Source organism: Trichophyton rubrum, assembly GCF_000151425.1.
Source record: "Trichophyton rubrum CBS 118892 genomic scaffold supercont2.2, whole genome shotgun sequence".
Lineage (NCBI taxonomy): Eukaryota > Fungi > Ascomycota > Eurotiomycetes > Onygenales > Arthrodermataceae > Trichophyton > Trichophyton rubrum.
In genome coordinates, this window is record NW_003456427.1 from 2165025 (window position 1) to 2182295 (window position 17271).

The following is a 17271-nucleotide window of genomic DNA, read 5'->3' on the forward strand; positions in this document are numbered from 1 at the left end:
GCTCTTCATGCATCCGGACGCTACCAAACAGGGCTTCAGACTGATATTAAATCCATTATGAACTTCGCGCCTCGGCTCTCTGCCAGGGCGATCCCGCGCGGGCTGAGGGCGATAAGACAGCCGCACCAACACCATGGGCAGAACATAGCGCGTCGTTGGATTAGCACCGCAGCTGGACGAGGAGCTGAAGTGTCACTAGGCTTACCATGGAAGACAGGCCAGGTCGTTGGTGCTCTGGCTGTTGCTATCGGTGCCGGATATGCACTCGGTGTTTATAACTCCGGTTCTGCCTCTCTCGGCTTGTTGGGCCACAAACATGAGGTTTCGCCTGTCTACGGCTCGATCAAGGACTTTGAACGGGTTAATACTCTTCCATCCTCTTTTAATATGCGTTTGTTTTACAACAATGGCTGACCTTTTCAACTTGATAAGGCAATAGTAGAACTGCGGGAAGTGCTAGGTGAAGACGCCATTAGCACCGACGACGAGGACCTACGACTACACGGATACTCTGAATGGTCAACGGTCAATTGTGACCAGCTACCAGTTGCCGTGGCCTATCCCAAATCAACCGCCGATGTCTCCAAGATAGCTCAAGTTTGCTACAAGTTCAAGGTGCCTATGGTTCCGTTCTCCGGCGGGTCGAGTCTCGAGGGAAACTTCTCGGCTCCCTTCGGTGGCATGAGCATCGACTTCGCTCATATGGATAAGATAATTAAACTACATCCCGATGATCTTGACGTTGTGGTGCAGCCCTCGATTCAATGGATGGAACTTAACGAACAGATCAAACAATCTGGCCTGTTCTTCCCCATTGATCCGGGTCCGTCAGCGAAGATCGGAGGTATGATTGGTACCAACTGCAGCGGTACAAACGCTGTTCGATACGGGACTATGAAGGACTGGGTTATAAACTTGACCGTCGTGCTAGCCGACGGACGAGTGATCAAGACGCGCAACCGGCCTCGGAAGAGCTCGGCAGGGTATAATCTTGCCGGCATCTTCGTTGGGTCGGAGGGCACGCTCGGGCTAGTCACTGAAGCCACGCTCAAGTTGGCCGTCATTCCAGAGGAATCCCGGGTGGGAATTGCTACGTTTCCATCTATAAGAGACGCAGCTAACGTTGCCATGGCGGTAATACGTTCGGGCGTGCAGGTGCAGTGTGTCGAGATACTGGATGATGTCCATATGGATATCATCAACAGAGCTGGTGGGACTAACAGAACCTGGAAACCTGCGACGACTCTCTTCTTCAAGTTCTCTGGTACTCGCAATGGGGTAGCTGACTCGATTAGCCGGACGAAGTCAATTGCAAGAGAGCACAATAGCACGTCCTTTGAGTTCGCAAGGACAGACCAGGAGGGCCATGAGCTGTGGTCTGCTAGAAAGCAAACGCTTTGGAGCATGCTGGCTCTTCGCAAAGAAGGCTCAGATGACATCTGGTCTACGGATGTTGCTGTCCCATTGTCTAGACTTCCTGATATCATTGGTACGTTCACTCTGCTCCTTACCGATATTCTTGCCTTCTAACGTATCGATTGCAGAGCTCTCGAAGAAAGATCTTGACGAGCTAGACTTGTTTGCCGGCATAGTCGGACACATTGGAGACGGCAATTTCCACGAAGGTATAGTATACAACAGGAACAATCCCGAGGAAGTGTCTAGAATCGAAAAGTGCGTCCACGACATGGTCGACAGAGCTCTGGAGATGGATGGATCTTGCACTGTGAGTTAGACTCAAACCTCTACACCCCTGTATCACAACTAATGCCGAATAGGGTGAGCATGGCATTGGCTTAGGAAAGAAGAAATATCTAGTTAAAGAGCTCGGCATGGACACACTTAATGTCATGCGGAGTATCAAGCGATCTCTTGACCCGTTATGGCTGCTGAATCCTGGCAAGATATTCGATGCAGTGCCCGGTGAGGAAGAAATGAAATCAAAGAAGTGAAAACTCTCGGTTTCTTCTCACATTTTCATTCTTTTTTTTGTATAGTTTTCTTTCAATGCGAGTATTACGATATGGTCGGCTTTATGTCGTTTAGGTATAGGGAGGCTAACTGATCTGGTTATGAACAGCGTGTATTGTCAAGGCAGGTTGTCTAGAAGCTAAAAGCTTGGGTTAGGCTGTCTGTATTTAGATATGAATCATGGAAATATCAGTGTTTTGCTGCAGAATCTTTATGGCCATCCATGTCTTTAATCTTTCTATCCCGTCTATGATATGATTGAAGGGCAGGAGATAAAAAAGGAGATAAAGATATCGACTTGAGATGGCAACAGCCAATCGGCAATTGGATCGGATGACTAAGACCGGCTTACTAACCAAAAAAATCCTTACATAAGCAGTAACCCAAAGCAGAAATTAGGGCTAGAGCTAGCGAATCCACAACTGCCCATTTTCAACTTCTATCGACAGCTTTTTCCTTCTCTCCAGCGACCAGGCGACACAGACGACTTCTCGACAAGCCCAACTCCAACGTCGACAAATACATCAAAATGGCTCGTGGACCGTATGTATATACTGCTCTCCATGGTATTAATTGATGAGAAGAACAAAATAACTAACAGCACAACAGAAAGAAGCACCAGAAGCGCTTGAGCGCACCATCGCACTGGCTCTTGGACAAATTGTCCGGAGCCTACGCTCCTCGCCCATCCCCCGGTCCTCACAAGCTGAGAGACTGTCTCCCCCTCATTGTCTTTCTCCGTAACCGGTTTGTTACCTCCTTTTCCCTGCCTGAGGCTTTCTCTTTGGGTCATTTCTAACTCGCAGCAGTCTAAAGTACGCCCTCAATGGCCGCGAGACCAACTCCATCTTGATGCAGCGCCTGGTCAAGGTCGACGGCAAGGTCCGCACCGACTCAACCTACCCTGCTGGCTTCATGGACGTGATCACCATCGAGAAGACTGGCGAGAACTTCCGCCTCATCTACGACACCAAGGGCCGTTTCACCGTCCACCGTATCCAGGCCGAGGAGGCCGAATACAAGCTTGGCAAGGTCAAGCGTGTCCAGCTGGGCAAGGGCGGAATCCCATTCTTGGTTACGCACGATGCTAGAACGTGAGTTTTGCACTCTTGTTTTATGCGTCATTCAGTCGTTGGACCAAGGTTTGGTTTGATTCCCGTCGTGCGTGGAGCGAACGGAGATGGCAGTTGAAGTTTGCGAGACGGATGACGGGATACCATCATACCATGGCATTTCTTGTCAGATCGAAACAAGAAACAACGTCTGTTGCTTGCTGTTTCGGTCTATCAAGGGCAACGGCGTTCATATATTATGAACATGACATTTGTCTCATCCATTTTGATTACGAGCTAACGTATATATCTCTAGCATCCGCTACCCAGACCCAAGCATCCGTGTCAACGACACTGTCAAGATTGACATTGCCACTGGCAAGATCACTGACTTCATCAAGTTCGACACTGGTGTCATTGCCATGGCCACCGGTGGTCGCAACATGGGTCGTGTCGGCGTCATCACCCACCGTGAGCGTCACGACGGTGGTTTTGGCATTGTCCACATCAAGGATGCCATTGACAACACTTTCGCTACCCGTGAGAGCAACGTCTTTGTCATCGGCCAGGAGAAGCCCTGGGTCAGCTTGCCCAAGGGCAAGGGTGTCAAGGTATGTCTCGTCTCCCTTGCTTCATTATTCTTGTCTGTACTAACTAATCTATCTAGCTCACCATTGCTGAGGAGCGTGACCGCCGCCGTGCCATGACTAACTAGAGTTTATCTGGTCGCTGTAAAAAAAACAAAAGAAATCAAATAATAAAAATATTCACAAAACAACCCTTTTTTTCATCCTTGGAGCAGGCGTTTTATGTTTTGACTCGGTAGTCTTCTGTTCTACTCTGTGAAACGGGTGGTTGTCTTATCCTAACGAAGCAATGTCAACTTATTTTACGCTAAAATGCCATGCTCCTTGATCCATGAACGTTGTATCGCATGTTGTCACTGTACTGTAGGCCCTTCCCTGTATAACTTAAATCCCTCGTACAAATTAGCCTTCCAAGGACTGCAAACGGAACAAGGTTGATGCAGCACCTGCGTGGACGAGTCTTGTTCTAGAACCCGTCTCCATCGCCAACTCCTGTTCACCGATGGCCGCTGTCACTGGCAGGGTTGGGCAGTAAGCAGGGTCAGTCTATTGGCTGGGCGATCCTGCAGTCACCATCACCTCGCATGATGTGATGCAGCATGCAGCTGACAAGGCCTGACCCATGGCTGCCTTAGCAGAACCACAGCACCGGGTAGAATGCATCGCTCATCGTCGAAATCCGCCGTAAGTAACATACAAAACGCAGGCTAGCATCTCTGCCGCTTTTCTTCTGCTTCTCTTCAGTGCTCTTCGTCGACTTCTCGCCGTCTTCGTCGCTTAAGTTCTATAAATATCTTCCCTTGGGTCCGTGTGGCTCCTGGTCCGTGTGTTCCTCCCTTAAGCGACCACAAGCTTACCTAATCCCGTCGATCTCCCGGCCCAATAAACTCCGCCTTTATCTCCATATATGTCCCATCCTCTTCCCCCGACTTCCCTCGCCGTCGCTGCGATCTTTCCAGCTGCTTCACTCCCAGCCTCCGCGCAGAGGCTTCACGCTGAGCCCCCTCACTGCCCCTCTTTTCCCCTCTTTCCCCCGCCCGCCAGCCTCCCTGAAGAATCTGCTGCCAGCCCCCCGATGTCCGCTTTGGGAAAGCAAACAAAGACTTTGTCCCCTTGAAAGAAAGCTAAAATTAGCGCTAGTAACGTCGGTAACGGCGTGACAGAAAAACTCTGGCGGGCGTAAGTTACGTCTTGTATCGCGCTTGTAACGGCCGCCTTTCCGGCCTCCCCGCCCCCGCATGGCTGCTGACTAAGAGAGCAGGACAAGATTAGTCTTCAAAACAGGGGGTTGACATGGCGACGACATGGAAAGACAACGTAGCATAGAGCATGGGATAGAAGGCATTGTAGAGATGGAGATGCACCAAAAGGCAAGGGATGATAGGCTTGTAGAGGTAAGTTAGCATGCTAGTTGATAGATATACCTTTACTGCGTCTCATCAAGGTGAGTCCTGATCTAGATATTCAGAGCATAGATCTATATAGAGATGGATAGTGGTGAGGCAGTGAAGTGGACAAAGTCTCTATGGCAACCTCTCCAAGTCCCCATGGCAACTTACTAATTTCCCGGGAGACGGTACTTTGCAAGTCTGTCTCTATAGCAGCTCAACCGTAGCGCATGGAGGATACACAGGGCAGCAGAGAGATAGATGTACTCGAGCTAGATGGGAAATAGGTGAAGAGTAAAGTGAAATCAGTTCCTGTAGCCATTTAGTTATCTTACATCCTGCTTTTGCATGTTTCCATCTTCTCCTTATATTCTTGTGTCCCTATGTTCCTTTACAGTGTACATTATGTCCTCTCATAGCACCACAATTTACTGGCATTCAGTCCAGTTGGTCACGCGGGCCATCTCTCTCTCCATATTGAGGTCAATCTCGCGTCCAGCCAGAGCTCTGATTCGAAAGAAGAACAGGTCCGACATCTCCTTTACCATGAGATATGTAAGGCGGTTCCTCGTCATGCTAGTAACTATATCATATTCCTATCAGCCATGCTCCATTCTAGTTTATGTAACCTGAGTAGAAGAAAACTCACAAAATGGCATGGCATCCTCAGGATAGCTCCCAGTAGCTCTGATGACCAAGTTTCTCTCTGCAGTAGACATGAATGGGACTTCGTTTATAGCCTGGTAGGCCAGGTTGTGGGCATCAATGCGGACCTGGGCGCAGCGAGGATCAGGACGCCAGTGTGACTCGACCATATTGATGATTTCTCTGCAGTAAAGCTGTTAGCTCCATTAATTCCCGTGTCTGACAAGATTGAAAGTAGACTCACCCAGTGAAGTACTCGCGGAAGGCTCTCCAGTAAATACTAGCTGGTCCATGCTCCTGGACATGCTGGAAAAGGCGGTAGTTTGCTTCGTCTTCAAACAGCCGTGCATGAGCCTTAAAGACCTCACGATGACGGTCTTTTGATTGCCCATTCTCTCCCAAGATCTCTCCGTTCAGCTCGGGAATCTCAAGCTTGTCGGAAAATTGCAGCGATTTGCCAGTGAAGTCACTTGCATCTGACTGGTCTCTATGGAGTGGTCGACACTGAAAGTAAACTGTAAACTACAGTATTTCGGGATTTCTTCTAATCAGAGTCATCTAAAGTACACGTTTGCCCGCCATAACATACAGATCAACGTCTATTCACCATGAACTACCTGGGCCTCTTTTCTTCACACCGAATTCCATCTCATTTGCGACGTCAATGATGCCAATATGCATGTCCATCCCTTCCTATGATCCATTCATTATCGTAAGCCTTGCCATACCCATCCTTGAAACTCCATATTCCATGCCATAGTAAAGAAACAACGCCTCATACGTGTCGTAATGTGAAAGGAGTTAAGTAACTCATCACATGTCAACGTAGTCATTAATATCGAAACCGTCAAACTGCGAGCAGTATGGGTTGTAAACTCGAGTGCGAAGTCCAGGGTTGAATAGATCATAGTAACCGTCATTGTTACCAAATGGAAAGTTGTTCATGGCACGACGCAGATCTCCTTCAAAATCAGCCTGAGTGTAAGGGCCGGAGGTTCTTGCATTGTTAATAGGAGCCGCAGGAGGGGTGGTGGAATTGTCCACTGGTGGAGCTGGCAGAGCATTGTTGTTGCTTGGGGCAACAGACGTGTTTACCTGGGGAGTCTGTGGACTACCATTTTCCTTGGGAGAATTCGTGTCTAGGACTGTGATATGCTCTCCAACTTGGTGGCCTGCAGTTTGCCCGCTGGAAGCATGGTTTTTGGGAGTCCCTGCTTTAGCAGCTGGGGACTTCGGGGTCGACTGAGCTGAGACAGCCATAGAGACTGCGGCACCTTGGTTTTCAGATGCACTGCCTGCATGAATACCCGAGACATAGCCGATTTGGTAGCAGTACTGGACGATGTCGTCAACAGAAAGGTTGGTTGTCAAGTCCATGGGATTAATGTGTACATTGGGGTTGGCCTTTATGAGGGAAAAATGCTTGTCCTCAGTCGAGACAACCTGCAAACCCATGGTATCAAGGTAGTTTGCAACAGAAACAAGCCCAATGAATGGTCCTATCAGAGCTAGGAATGATTCCAGAGTGACCTGTCCAATGTGTTTGTCACGGATAACAGAGTAGGCTTTGGCCACAATTGCCCATTTCGCTTTGAATGGATCAGAGCTCCACAAGAGACGAAGCAACCCAGACTTGACTTTCTGAGAGAGATCGGGAAACGCAGCAGAATAGAAGCCTATGCAATGTTAGTCTTGTAGGGATATTGAAGACAGCACCTCACATACTTCGGAAAGCAATGAAAGAGTTCAAAGGCCTCAGTTTGGCATTCTCTCGAGAACGTTTGCGTGATACAGGTCGAGTCATAGCTTCAGTGGGCTCCGGAGCTCCCATAGCAGCAGAAGAGGCCTTTGAGGATAAGACTTCGGTGCCTTGAGTCGGGTCACTTGCGGGAGCTCTTGCAGCGACGGCTGCAGAGGCGTTCACTTCCTCCATGAATTTTTGGACCTGCTCAGGAGTCAAGGTCGTCAAGAGGTTGCTGAATGCACGATGTACGGCTGAGACTTCGGTGCCAGACATTTTGAAATGCTGGAAGTACCTTGTCTCGCTGTTTCTGGTTGATATCGAGGAGTTTAGATCAAATAAATAGTGAACAGAAGGAACAAGTTGCAGAAGTTGATGTTGTTGAAAGTAGAAAGAGAGCAGAAAGACTTGAGAGCGAAGATGTTCAAGTTGAGGAGTTGTTTTGCTGATGGCTGGGAGGTGAACTTGCAAACAAAGAGAGCGTTACCATAACATTCACTTTTTTGGAGACCTGGTTCGCCCTTGTAAGTAAAATTTAAGCGCCCGCTTTAGATACGACTTGGTATTAAACGCCTGTACCGTAAGATATTAAGGCACTTTTGAGTTTAGGCGGACCTCGTTGGTTGATTACATAATTAAACCCCAAAAGCCAATAATTCAAATTTCCATCTGGCTGTAGTTGAAAAGGACAGGAAGCTGGATATACGAAGCACCATACCAACATAACGACGGATAGAATTTGTATTTAAATGACTAAATACAAGATCAAGAAAGGCAGGTCCTCTTGTAAGACGTTTAAACAACATTTACGAGGAAGGTTGATTCCATGTGAAATTTTGAACTGTCAATTGCTTTGTGGCCGGGCTTCAACTCAAAGCCAATGTTGTTATGGGAAGGCCAGGTGTTATGTTAATAGTACATATCGGGATTAAAACACCTTCTGCATGATTGATCGATGGTCAGCAGCGCCTGGTTTGAGTAATACCTATTCAGCAACCTCAGGAGCATCCTCCACAACTGTGCGGTACAACATGACCCTCACACTTTCCTCCCCATGGTCGTTAGCCACCTCGTCCCCTTCAAGACGTGCTATATCGTAGTTAGCGTCTATGTCATATAATTCTCAGAAAGTTCCTTACCAATTACTTCATTGAAGCTCTCCAGTTGATCAATGACGCGATTATGCTTGGGGATTGCCACACGGCGCTGACACATTGTTAGTATAAACCAGTAATAAGCAAGTCATGTAGGTATGGGATGTTACGTACCTCATAATACGGATTTGGGGTCAGCGTCATCTGTTCATGTTGCCAGAAATTAGATTAGCAGGTGTACAGCAAAGTGGTACGACATTACATACCCATGTGCCTCGACGTTTGACTTTACAATCTGGGTAAAGGGCCGCATGGAACATAGCCGCAGTTTCCTAAATTCCTTCAGATTAATGACAGTTGAAAAGTAAGAGATTATATGCCTACCTCGGGAGTTCGTTGAGCGAAATGTTCGTCTGGTGGCGGCTCCAAACCATTCGCCTATGAAAATTAGAATGCCGTATAACAGATGGTTGCATTTTCTAAAGGCTTACCACTTCTTCTCTGTAACGTCTAGTTGCTATGTAGTTGTTTTTCAATAATGTCCGATGAAGAGCCAAACCTCCCATCGGCATTATCTGCATATAACCATTTGGAGTGTCCTGTGGAAGTGCAACGCCACTGCCAGGGCTGCCTTTCAAAAGGAACTGCTCCCAAGGCTTCAAATCCGGCTTGTACGTAGGGCGGTTGATACCTTGGAGGATCTTTTCCTCCTCTCTAGTAATGAGGTTGGCACGGAGACGGATACTGTCCTCGAAAGACTCGCCATCTTTGTCTTCACGTTTCTTGACCACCTTAGCAACACTCTCATGTAGGAGCTTGAAAAAGCGTTCGTGCGCAGTTGGCGTGGGGAAAAGATCCGGATAAGAGGTAAGCCTAGTCAGCTCATGGCGAACACTTTCAGTCAAGCGTTCTGCTTCCTCCGGAGAAAGATTGACTTCATTCGGACGGTACGTGTCCAAGCACGTCTTGTAAATAGAGGCAAGGTAGTCAGTGCTACACTTGCGGACGGCAACGCCATCCCCTGTAAAATAGGTTTAGTATATGGATACTCCAAGAATCGTGGGTGCCAGATTCTCACCGTTGAGCAAGCCAGGGTCATACTCGGACCACGGCAGGACGACACGCGGTTTCGGAGGCGGAGGAGGTGGAATTTCAAGCATCCTGAGTCGTTGCAGGTGGTTATTGAAGCTTGTGGGTTGTGAGACTGAAACTGCAACTTGGAAGTTGAGGGTTGGAATCTGAGGGAGTTGGCGTTTCTTTTTATAAGGAGAAATTCGTGGCTCCAAGGGGGGAATGAAAGTTCTTCTGTTTGCTATGCCACCGCGTTTCCTAAAGGGGAAATTAAATCAAAACAACCACTAGCGCGAAAGATATTTATGTGCCAGCCTTCAATATGAGGATGCAGACATAAAGTAGAGAACAATACTATGTCGCCGGCAAGATCTGGACGAGGTAGGGAAACGCTCCAAACGTCGAGATATGCTTTGACCTTGAGGATAGGTGAATCCGAATCACTAGAAATAGTAGAAATTCACTCTACGACCAAAATATGTATGATGATGGCCTTGTTAACTACAGGATATTAACAGAACCTGTATCCCAAAAACTATCAATTAGAATCTAATTGAACATTACAAGGCAAGGGGGTATATGCAAGTATTTCAGCACTAGGTATAGCTATCATCTACTCTCTAGCTTGGTCCATGTTCACAGCCGTCATGATAGCAATCATGACATGTTAACATGTTGATACCAAAGCGTAGTTGAGTTGGAGGTTGAGATGCTGACTAATACAGCAAGTGGTCCTCGTCCAACAACATGAGGTCAAAAATGAAGGCAAAAAGCGGCAAAAAGGAGAGAGTACGATAGATGTCCAAATTTGAGGAGAGACGCGGTTAGGCTAAAATTCCTTCATTATAGCTAGTCAGCTTGACCTCCAATCACTGCTCCAAATGAAAGTTGGACAACGCCATGGAGTTCCCGACTCTTTATCACCACTCGGACCAAGCGGCCTCGGACATATCCAAAATGATCGTCCACAATTTATTCCTGGTTTTTTGGTGACAAGAGAGATGCAATCCTCATGGTGGCCCTCACACTTTGGAACTGGCTTCCTTGTAAAAACCTTTGACCACGATTCCGTTGGGCTACATGAAGGAACAACTGAATTGTCGGGTGAGGCCATCACTCCAGTTGGAACTGGATCATTTTTCTCCGCCGTAGATGCCAAGTCACTGGCGGGAGTTATTTTGACTTCAGCTGGGGCTTCCTGTGGCGAGTCACTAGAAGCCGTAGCATTCTCCTCGCTGACGGCACGACTGGTCCTTTCGGACTTGAAAAACCCAGCAAGAGTTTGTTGACCATTGCTTCGAGCGCCAGCTGGTCGGCCCTTTGGTTTTAGTCTCTTAGATGGGGGAGCCTGAGCTCCTTTGCTGTGTGATCTCTTGGGAGGAGGGTTTATTGTCACTGGTGCACCTTTCGTTTCTAGGGTACTCTTGGTCTGCGAGGCCGGTCCAGGAATTTCCGATCCAGTCTGAGTATCAGTTGTCGTTGACACCTTTACTTCGCTATTGTTCCGAGACAGGGAATGATTTCGGAACATATCCTTGATATTTCTTCGGCGGTCAAACTCTGGTATCAATTTTCCTGATAGTGCTAAAGGGGTTATCTTGTTGGAGCGAGGCTGTTCTACCCCGTCTTCGAATGTTCCCTTGGGATTCATGATGTCCAAAATGTGAACATCCTTCCCGTCAAGGTGGACCCTATCACTTATAGATGCATAAACAGGACAATGGTCCGAGCCCTGATGGTTAGAAGTTAGTAAGTTTTTGAACAATCGGTAAAAAAGTTCAAGTCTGACATACCATGAGCCCCTCTTGAATGTTAGACTCAACAAACCAGGACCTGATATTGTCACTACACAGAATATAATCGATCCTGGATCCATAGTTGCCTGGTCGAGCATTTACCTTTTGGTTCCAGCATGTATACATACCAGTCCGGCCAGGGTGAAATTCCCTACAGAGGTCTCGCAGAACGGGGGGTGTCTCGGTATCATGTGTATCCGCGGTTGAGCCCACAGGCCGCACCAGCCTATTGAAAATGAGTCTAGCAGGATAAGATAGGTACTCTTCTTCAGTTTCAGTGCCTTTTCTAATCCTTTCTAGAGCTGGAGCTGAGTCAATGGGGCCGGCACAGGTATTGAGATCACCTGCCAAAATGACTCGCTTTCCCATCTTGACAAGGTTTCTCACTCGGACTTCAAGTAAATTAAAAAAACCAAGCCTAAAATCGTCTCGGGTTTCGTCTCGATCCGCAGGGCAGTAAACTCCTATCAACACGAAAGCAGGAAACTCGAGGATCAAACATCGCCCTTCAGAATCGACAATAATAGGGTCTACTTCGGATAACTCCTCCATCTGTTCAATAGAGGGATAGCCGCCAATCTGCTCAGAAGCAGATAACTGGCGAAAGGGGGTTTTGGAGCTTGGTGGACAGAGTGCGCCTGTTACACCTTCTTCAGCCCGGATAGCAGAACACTTCGAACTGCGGGTATATATTACAACCCCGGAATAGCCTTGAGAGTGTCAACACGAACACTGGTAAAACTCACACGAAACATATATACCTTTCTTTTGCCTTGGGAGACTAAAATAGCAGTCCCAACCTGACACAAGAACCATATCGTCTTGCAAATCTTTCCGTTGGATCTTTGCTTCCTGGAAAACCACAATATCTGCCTCCAGGATATCAAACATTGTCTGTAGACCACGCATTAAAAGAGTATTCAGTCAACATCCTACGGGTTAGAGCATACTCCAAACGTCCGGTTTCCCCTCCATGGTTCGTATGAAAACGGGTTCCTAGGAATATATTATCAGTATATCCGTTGTCGTCTGTAGGGCTGCTGCCTGGCGCCTATGGTACCTTATCCCGTTTACTGCGATGTCGTCAGTTTCGCCAACCAATAATGTAGCCACCAAACTAACCGTTCCATGTTGTTAATCGCAGCACCATCTTTCAGCGCATACTATCATCCTCACATCATTTAGCTGCCTTCTCCCTCTTCCCCCTGTTCTTCGGCCTTTGTCGATGTTCGATGGCTTTTTAAGTCGCGATGACGATCAGGCCATGTGATTACATAATCATTAGCCACTAATTCTTGAACCACAAGCGACTTCAACTTCAACTTCACTTCGTTCCTCGACTTCACCACGATCAATCATTGAGACTCTTCAGAGTACCAATTGAACCAGCCATGCTTTCCCGTCAGCCTATCCTGCGCGCTGCCCAGAGGGCCAGCATCCGATCTCCCGTCGCTCGCAACTTCGTCCAGCGCCGGTTGAACAGCTCGACTCCTCACGACAACGAGTTCCTCCGTGAGAGAGCTGCCGTTAAGGCTCACGCTGCCTCCACCAGCGGTAAGCGGAAAGACAACATGGTCAGATGAGGGATATAGGGACTAACTGTTTATTTGCAGATCTATGGCGCAAGCTATCCATCTAGTTAGTTTTACCTCGATGAACCGAATATCCAACCACCGGATAACTAACAGTGTGGCAGCGCCGTGATTCCCACCCTAATCCTCGGCTCCATCAACGCATACAACCTCTGGACTGAGCATTGGGAGCATTGGTCTCATATGCCTGCTTTGGAGGACCGTGTCGAGTACCCTTACCAGAACATCCGAACCAAGAACTTCTTCTGGGGAGATGGTGACAAGGTACGTGGAGTTGAATGATATTCTATGTGGAAAACTAACAATGCTGACAAAATCCATAGACTCTCTTGTTAGTATTATGACTTTTTCTGGCTACGTGAATGATAACACAGCGTATCAAAATTACTAACCTTGATTTACTTAGCTGGAACTCCGACGTCAACTACCACAACAAGGACAAGACCACTTAAATTCGCTTTCAGTCAATAAATCCAATCGTTCATGGACGCATTCCGCCGAAAGCAATGTTATACCAACGTTTTTGGAGGGAAAACCTGCTTCTTTTATACACCCGAGGTATAGCATCATATGTAGAATAGGTCGAATTGTTGAAACAGAAATATATGTCTTATCTTTAACTTGCAGCTTTTCGATAAAACTTATTAATTACAACCTGCTAATTTGCAAGTATGGAATCGGCCCGGAAATTCTCTGGCTTATTGTCAAAAAGCGCCTCAATAATTAACAGTAAATACTACAAGTTTGAATTCAGTGGCAGGTTGTGACGGAGTCTGTATTCTTTTGTCGCTTTCGTACATAGTGATCGAAGTGAAGAAAATATTGGGTTCGACAGAGGTGAGCTTATATAAATTTGATTCGGAAGCGCAAGCACGTTACTCCATGTACGATATCTTGCGCATCTCACCAAGTTGCTTTCTGGCTTGACTGAGAGCGTTTTCGAGTTGCAGAATTTCAACCTATATATCGTGTTAGATACTTGACATATCATAGATACAGATTTAAGGATCGATAAACATACCTGTTGCTCCATCTCTCGTACTTTGAACTCATGCCCGCTCAACTTGGTGTAATCGATGGTTTCGGTCTCATTACGGTTCTTCTCAGCAATGATATCCTGTACCTGTCTGACCAAGCTTCTACAAGCGGACCCAACAGCCTTGCTAGCTGTCTCGAGCCTATCCTGAGTCTTGCTCATGAATGTAGCCTTGACTCGACTGGCCGCCACAAGCTGGGCAGTGCTAGCAGCCACATCGTTACTAGCAACGATCAATTGCTCAGGCGAGTTTCTGCCTGAAATAACTCCGTCGGCGGTTTCAATTAAGGTGTTAGTTGAAGTTGCCACTGCCTTTGCAGCAGATATCAACCCCTCTGTCCAGCGATTGTTTTTCTTGTAGAATGCCGTCCGCGAAGAGCTTCCTCGGCCCTCCTTGACGATTTCTTGCTGCGATGCAGTGGCAGCTTTGATCAGTTCGGCGATTGCATTTGTTACCGCGATAGATGCTTCCAGGATAGAATCATGGATGCGGAGTTCGTAGGTTGAGTAACCGTCACGAGGCTTCTTCTTGAGCTTAGCTAGTCGCTGTGCTGCGGCTTCAATTGCGTTGGCAGCATTGGTCAGCTCTCGGTCGACGATGTCGCCTAGATCGCCGGCACCGGTAAGCTTGTTGCTCTTTGGAGCGAAAGTGTCAACAAGCTTGGAGAGCTTCTGGAGGTTCATGAGGACTTCATGGTTGTTATTAATAACCACATCGGTCTTCTGAGTGGGCTCCAGGCCCTGAAGACGGAACGACTGCAGAGCACGGAAGAATGTCATGGTGGACTCTGCAGGAGATCTCGCAGCACCTACGAGCTGGTCGGCCTTCTTGTCATCAGTGGCAAATCGAGTCAAACCCTTGGTGTTGCTAAGGACATCGGCGATGGACCCAGAGAATACGCTCACGGTGCGGATGATTTCGGCATGTTCACTGTTTGGTCCATCAGCGATAAAGTTGTTGAAAGCAGTCGAGAACTCAGTGGCGCTGGCAGATGCTTTTTCAATCTGTGATAGCACATAAGAAGGCGATGCATTTTGGTTTCCAGCTTGCATGGTCGAATCCAGCTCGTAAAGCGCATCGTCCACTCGTTGCACACCACTTTGAAGAACAGAATCGATGATATTGTTGACCTTGGAAATAGAGCCAATCAGGACGTCGTCAATTTGACTGTCCAGGGCCTTATCTGCATCTCCTTGGCTCTATAATTGTAAGTTCAGCGTTAGCTCTGATACCCGGCATTGTAAAAATGTGGTACATACCAGTTTCAGCTCCTCTAGTTCAGTCAGTGCCTGCTCCATTCCAGACTTGTAGATCTCGATCTCCTCATCCTTTTCTCGGAGCATGATCTCATGGTCTGCATTCAAGTCGCCTCTGCTAGATTGGAATTCCTCAAGGGCTCGTGTTTTACTCTATACGTGGGTTTGTTAGCATAAGCATACACGAGAGAACTAAGAAACGTACCCTTAGAGCCTCCTCGAGATCGGCCATCTCGCGATTATACTTAGAAAGCATCGCGGAGATCTCTGTTCCCTTCGCACGTTCAGCATTTTCCGCCCGCTCGATAGCCATTCGGAGCTCCCTCTTCAGCTTCTCGAGCTCCTCCCGATTACCTCCTGTAACACGATCCTTTTCATGCAGGGCTCTATCACGTTCTCTGATCATATCGGCAAGTTCCAAGTTCTTTGTCTTCATCTCCCGCTCGAGACGTTCCCGCTTGTCAATTGCTTCCTGAGCAGAAGCCGCCTTCAGCTTGAGAGACTTGGTAGTTTGGAGAAGATCCAGATGCTCCTGTCGTAGCTGAGAGTATAGCTTAGCCAGTGCCTCATACTTTGTACGCCAAGTGTTGAGTTGTTCCTGGAGGGACCGGATGAGATCATCCTTCGAAGAGTTTTGTGAGTTGAAGTTTGAGTTGATCTGGCTTAGTTGCTCTTCGAGGTCCTTCACACGCTTGTCATATTGTTGGAGCATCAACTGGTCTCGTTCATACTGTGCCCGAGCATTAAGGTTCTCTTGTTCAAGCTCTGCCAACCTTCCTTGGGTCTGTTGTTGGTATTGGTTCGCCATGAGTTGTTCCTGGGCTAGTCTCTGTTGCTCCGCTTGGAGTCGCTGCTGCTCTTCGAATTCTCGCTGCGCCTGTTGCTGTGCAAGCATTTGCTGGCGCTGCTGTTCTTCCCACTGGCTTTGTAGTCGACGCTGTTCGGCTTCATACTCCTCTTGCTGGCGTTTGGCCTCTGTCGACCAGAAATCATTGATTGGTTCAGCATCAGGGATAGTGGACTTCGGGGGTGGAGTAGGTTCCCTCTCAGGTTCGTTGGTTGGACGCTTTGGAAGGCTAGGCTTATCCTCTTCCCCTGCGAGCAGATTTGGCGGCAGTGGTGCAAGTTTTGGGACAGATATCAAGCTGGTAAGATATCTTAAATTTGAGCATTCATAATAAAAGCGAACCAGTCGATAATACTGGGCATCATATCGGCCTCGAAGAGGTTCCAATGCGTCCTCATCACCGGTTGCTACGTTGAAATATAAGCATCTCAAAAACACATAAGACAAGGTATTCGGTATCCTTACTTGAGTGCATCGCTCGAAGCATGCTGGTAATGAACTTATAGATTCCATAGCTCTCCTGAACAAGCGGCACCAACGCGGATATCCTACATTCATTATTTGCACTGCCTCGGAAATGCGAAAAGATGAGTTTCTGGAAAGTGTCGATTTGGTCCTGGAGTGTCATAAGGTCGGTAATTGTTTCGTATCTATATCATGTTAGCATCAATCAGACTGGATTGGAAGAGACCGCCGTACCCCTCGTTCGGATCATTGATCGACTTAAGACTGATATATTCCTCATATTCAAAAAGTCCTGTATATTCCATGGTTAGCGCTCGTGGTATGCAAATATACGTAACACTAGAAAGAACACTCACCATTGAACTCCGGGTGTTGTCGATGGAATGCCAGCTTGGACTCCAGGAAGAAAACATATTCTCTAATCAACGGACCATAACCTGTCACCTGTGTTAGCCTCCTCTCTTTGCATAAAATTGTATTTCTCCAGCAATGGAGCATGCACCCCGTATTAGGCATGTGTTCACCCACCTCGAAGCCCTTCACCCGTTACCCCTCTCATCAAACTGTCCAACCATGTAACATTTTCCTGTGCCTCTCTTACAGTAACAGGATGGCCTTCCTGCAGGACTTTATGAATCATAATAAGGGCTTTAAACGTCTGGACTTCATCGGCGAGAATAGGCTGTCTGGTAACATTTGCCAAAGTTAGTAAATGCGCATAACAACAAT

The 17271-nt window shown here is 47.5% G+C and overlaps 8 protein-coding genes across 9 annotated transcripts; 3 read left to right on the forward strand and 5 right to left on the reverse strand.

Moving 5' to 3' along the window:
* Nucleotides 1-57: 57 nt before the first annotated feature.
* Nucleotides 58-1952, forward strand: TERG_02403 (glycolate oxidase, subunit GlcD; the record flags this gene model as incomplete). The annotated part of the gene is made up of 4 exons (XM_003237638.1): nt 58-360; nt 433-1489; nt 1545-1726; nt 1779-1952. The coding sequence occupies 4 exons, from the start codon at nt 58-60 to the stop codon at nt 1950-1952; spliced, it is 1716 nt and encodes a 571-aa protein (XP_003237686.1).
* A 548-nt stretch (nt 1953-2500) lies between these two features.
* Nucleotides 2501-3738, forward strand: TERG_02404 (40S ribosomal protein S4; the record flags this gene model as incomplete). Its single annotated transcript, XM_003237639.1, has 5 exons — nt 2501-2514; nt 2581-2718; nt 2781-3065; nt 3340-3634; nt 3691-3738. 5 exons carry the CDS (start codon nt 2501-2503, stop codon nt 3736-3738), a joined length of 780 nt encoding a protein of 259 aa, XP_003237687.1.
* Nucleotides 3739-5426: 1688 nt separating this feature from the next.
* On the reverse strand, nt 5427-6330 carry TERG_02405 (uncharacterized protein; the record flags this gene model as incomplete). The annotated part of the gene is made up of 4 exons (XM_003237641.1): nt 5427-5581; nt 5648-5826; nt 5888-6158; nt 6261-6330. The coding sequence occupies 4 exons, from the start codon at nt 6328-6330 to the stop codon at nt 5427-5429; spliced, it is 675 nt and encodes a 224-aa protein (XP_003237689.1).
* Nucleotides 6331-6456: 126 nt separating this feature from the next.
* TERG_02406 (uncharacterized protein) lies at nt 6457-7660 on the reverse strand (the record flags this gene model as incomplete). Its single annotated transcript, XM_003237642.1, has 2 exons — nt 6457-7319; nt 7369-7660. The coding sequence occupies 2 exons, from the start codon at nt 7658-7660 to the stop codon at nt 6457-6459; spliced, it is 1155 nt and encodes a 384-aa protein (XP_003237690.1).
* Nucleotides 7661-8369: 709 nt separating this feature from the next.
* TERG_02407 (uncharacterized protein) lies at nt 8370-9638 on the reverse strand (the record flags this gene model as incomplete). The annotated part of the gene is made up of 7 exons (XM_003237643.1): nt 8370-8473; nt 8524-8590; nt 8653-8682; nt 8745-8810; nt 8863-8916; nt 8970-9499; nt 9557-9638. 7 exons carry the CDS (start codon nt 9636-9638, stop codon nt 8370-8372), a joined length of 933 nt encoding a protein of 310 aa, XP_003237691.1.
* Nucleotides 9639-10402: 764 nt separating this feature from the next.
* Nucleotides 10403-12495, reverse strand: TERG_02408 (uncharacterized protein; the record flags this gene model as incomplete). Its single annotated transcript, XM_003237644.1, has 6 exons — nt 10403-11281; nt 11343-12055; nt 12107-12239; nt 12296-12341; nt 12406-12418; nt 12468-12495. 6 exons carry the CDS (start codon nt 12493-12495, stop codon nt 10403-10405), a joined length of 1812 nt encoding a protein of 603 aa, XP_003237692.1.
* A 241-nt stretch (nt 12496-12736) lies between these two features.
* On the forward strand, nt 12737-13389 carry TERG_02409 (uncharacterized protein; the record flags this gene model as incomplete). The annotated part of the gene is made up of 5 exons (XM_047747910.1): nt 12737-12899; nt 12959-12983; nt 13042-13201; nt 13261-13268; nt 13344-13389. The coding sequence occupies 5 exons, from the start codon at nt 12737-12739 to the stop codon at nt 13387-13389; spliced, it is 402 nt and encodes a 133-aa protein (XP_047603879.1).
* A 423-nt stretch (nt 13390-13812) lies between these two features.
* Nucleotides 13813-16705, reverse strand: TERG_02410 (uncharacterized protein; the record flags this gene model as incomplete). Of its 2 annotated transcripts, XM_003237646.2 has the most annotated exons (5): nt 13813-13896; nt 13959-15173; nt 15234-15383; nt 15436-16484; nt 16543-16705. In XM_003237646.2, the coding sequence occupies 5 exons, from the start codon at nt 16703-16705 to the stop codon at nt 13813-13815; spliced, it is 2661 nt and encodes an 886-aa protein (XP_003237694.2). The 2 variants fall into 2 exon arrangements, with proteins under 2 accessions (XP_003237694.2, XP_047605653.1); XM_047749416.1 differs by having other exon boundaries at nt 15436-16635.
* Nucleotides 16706-17271: the final 566 nt, after the last annotated feature.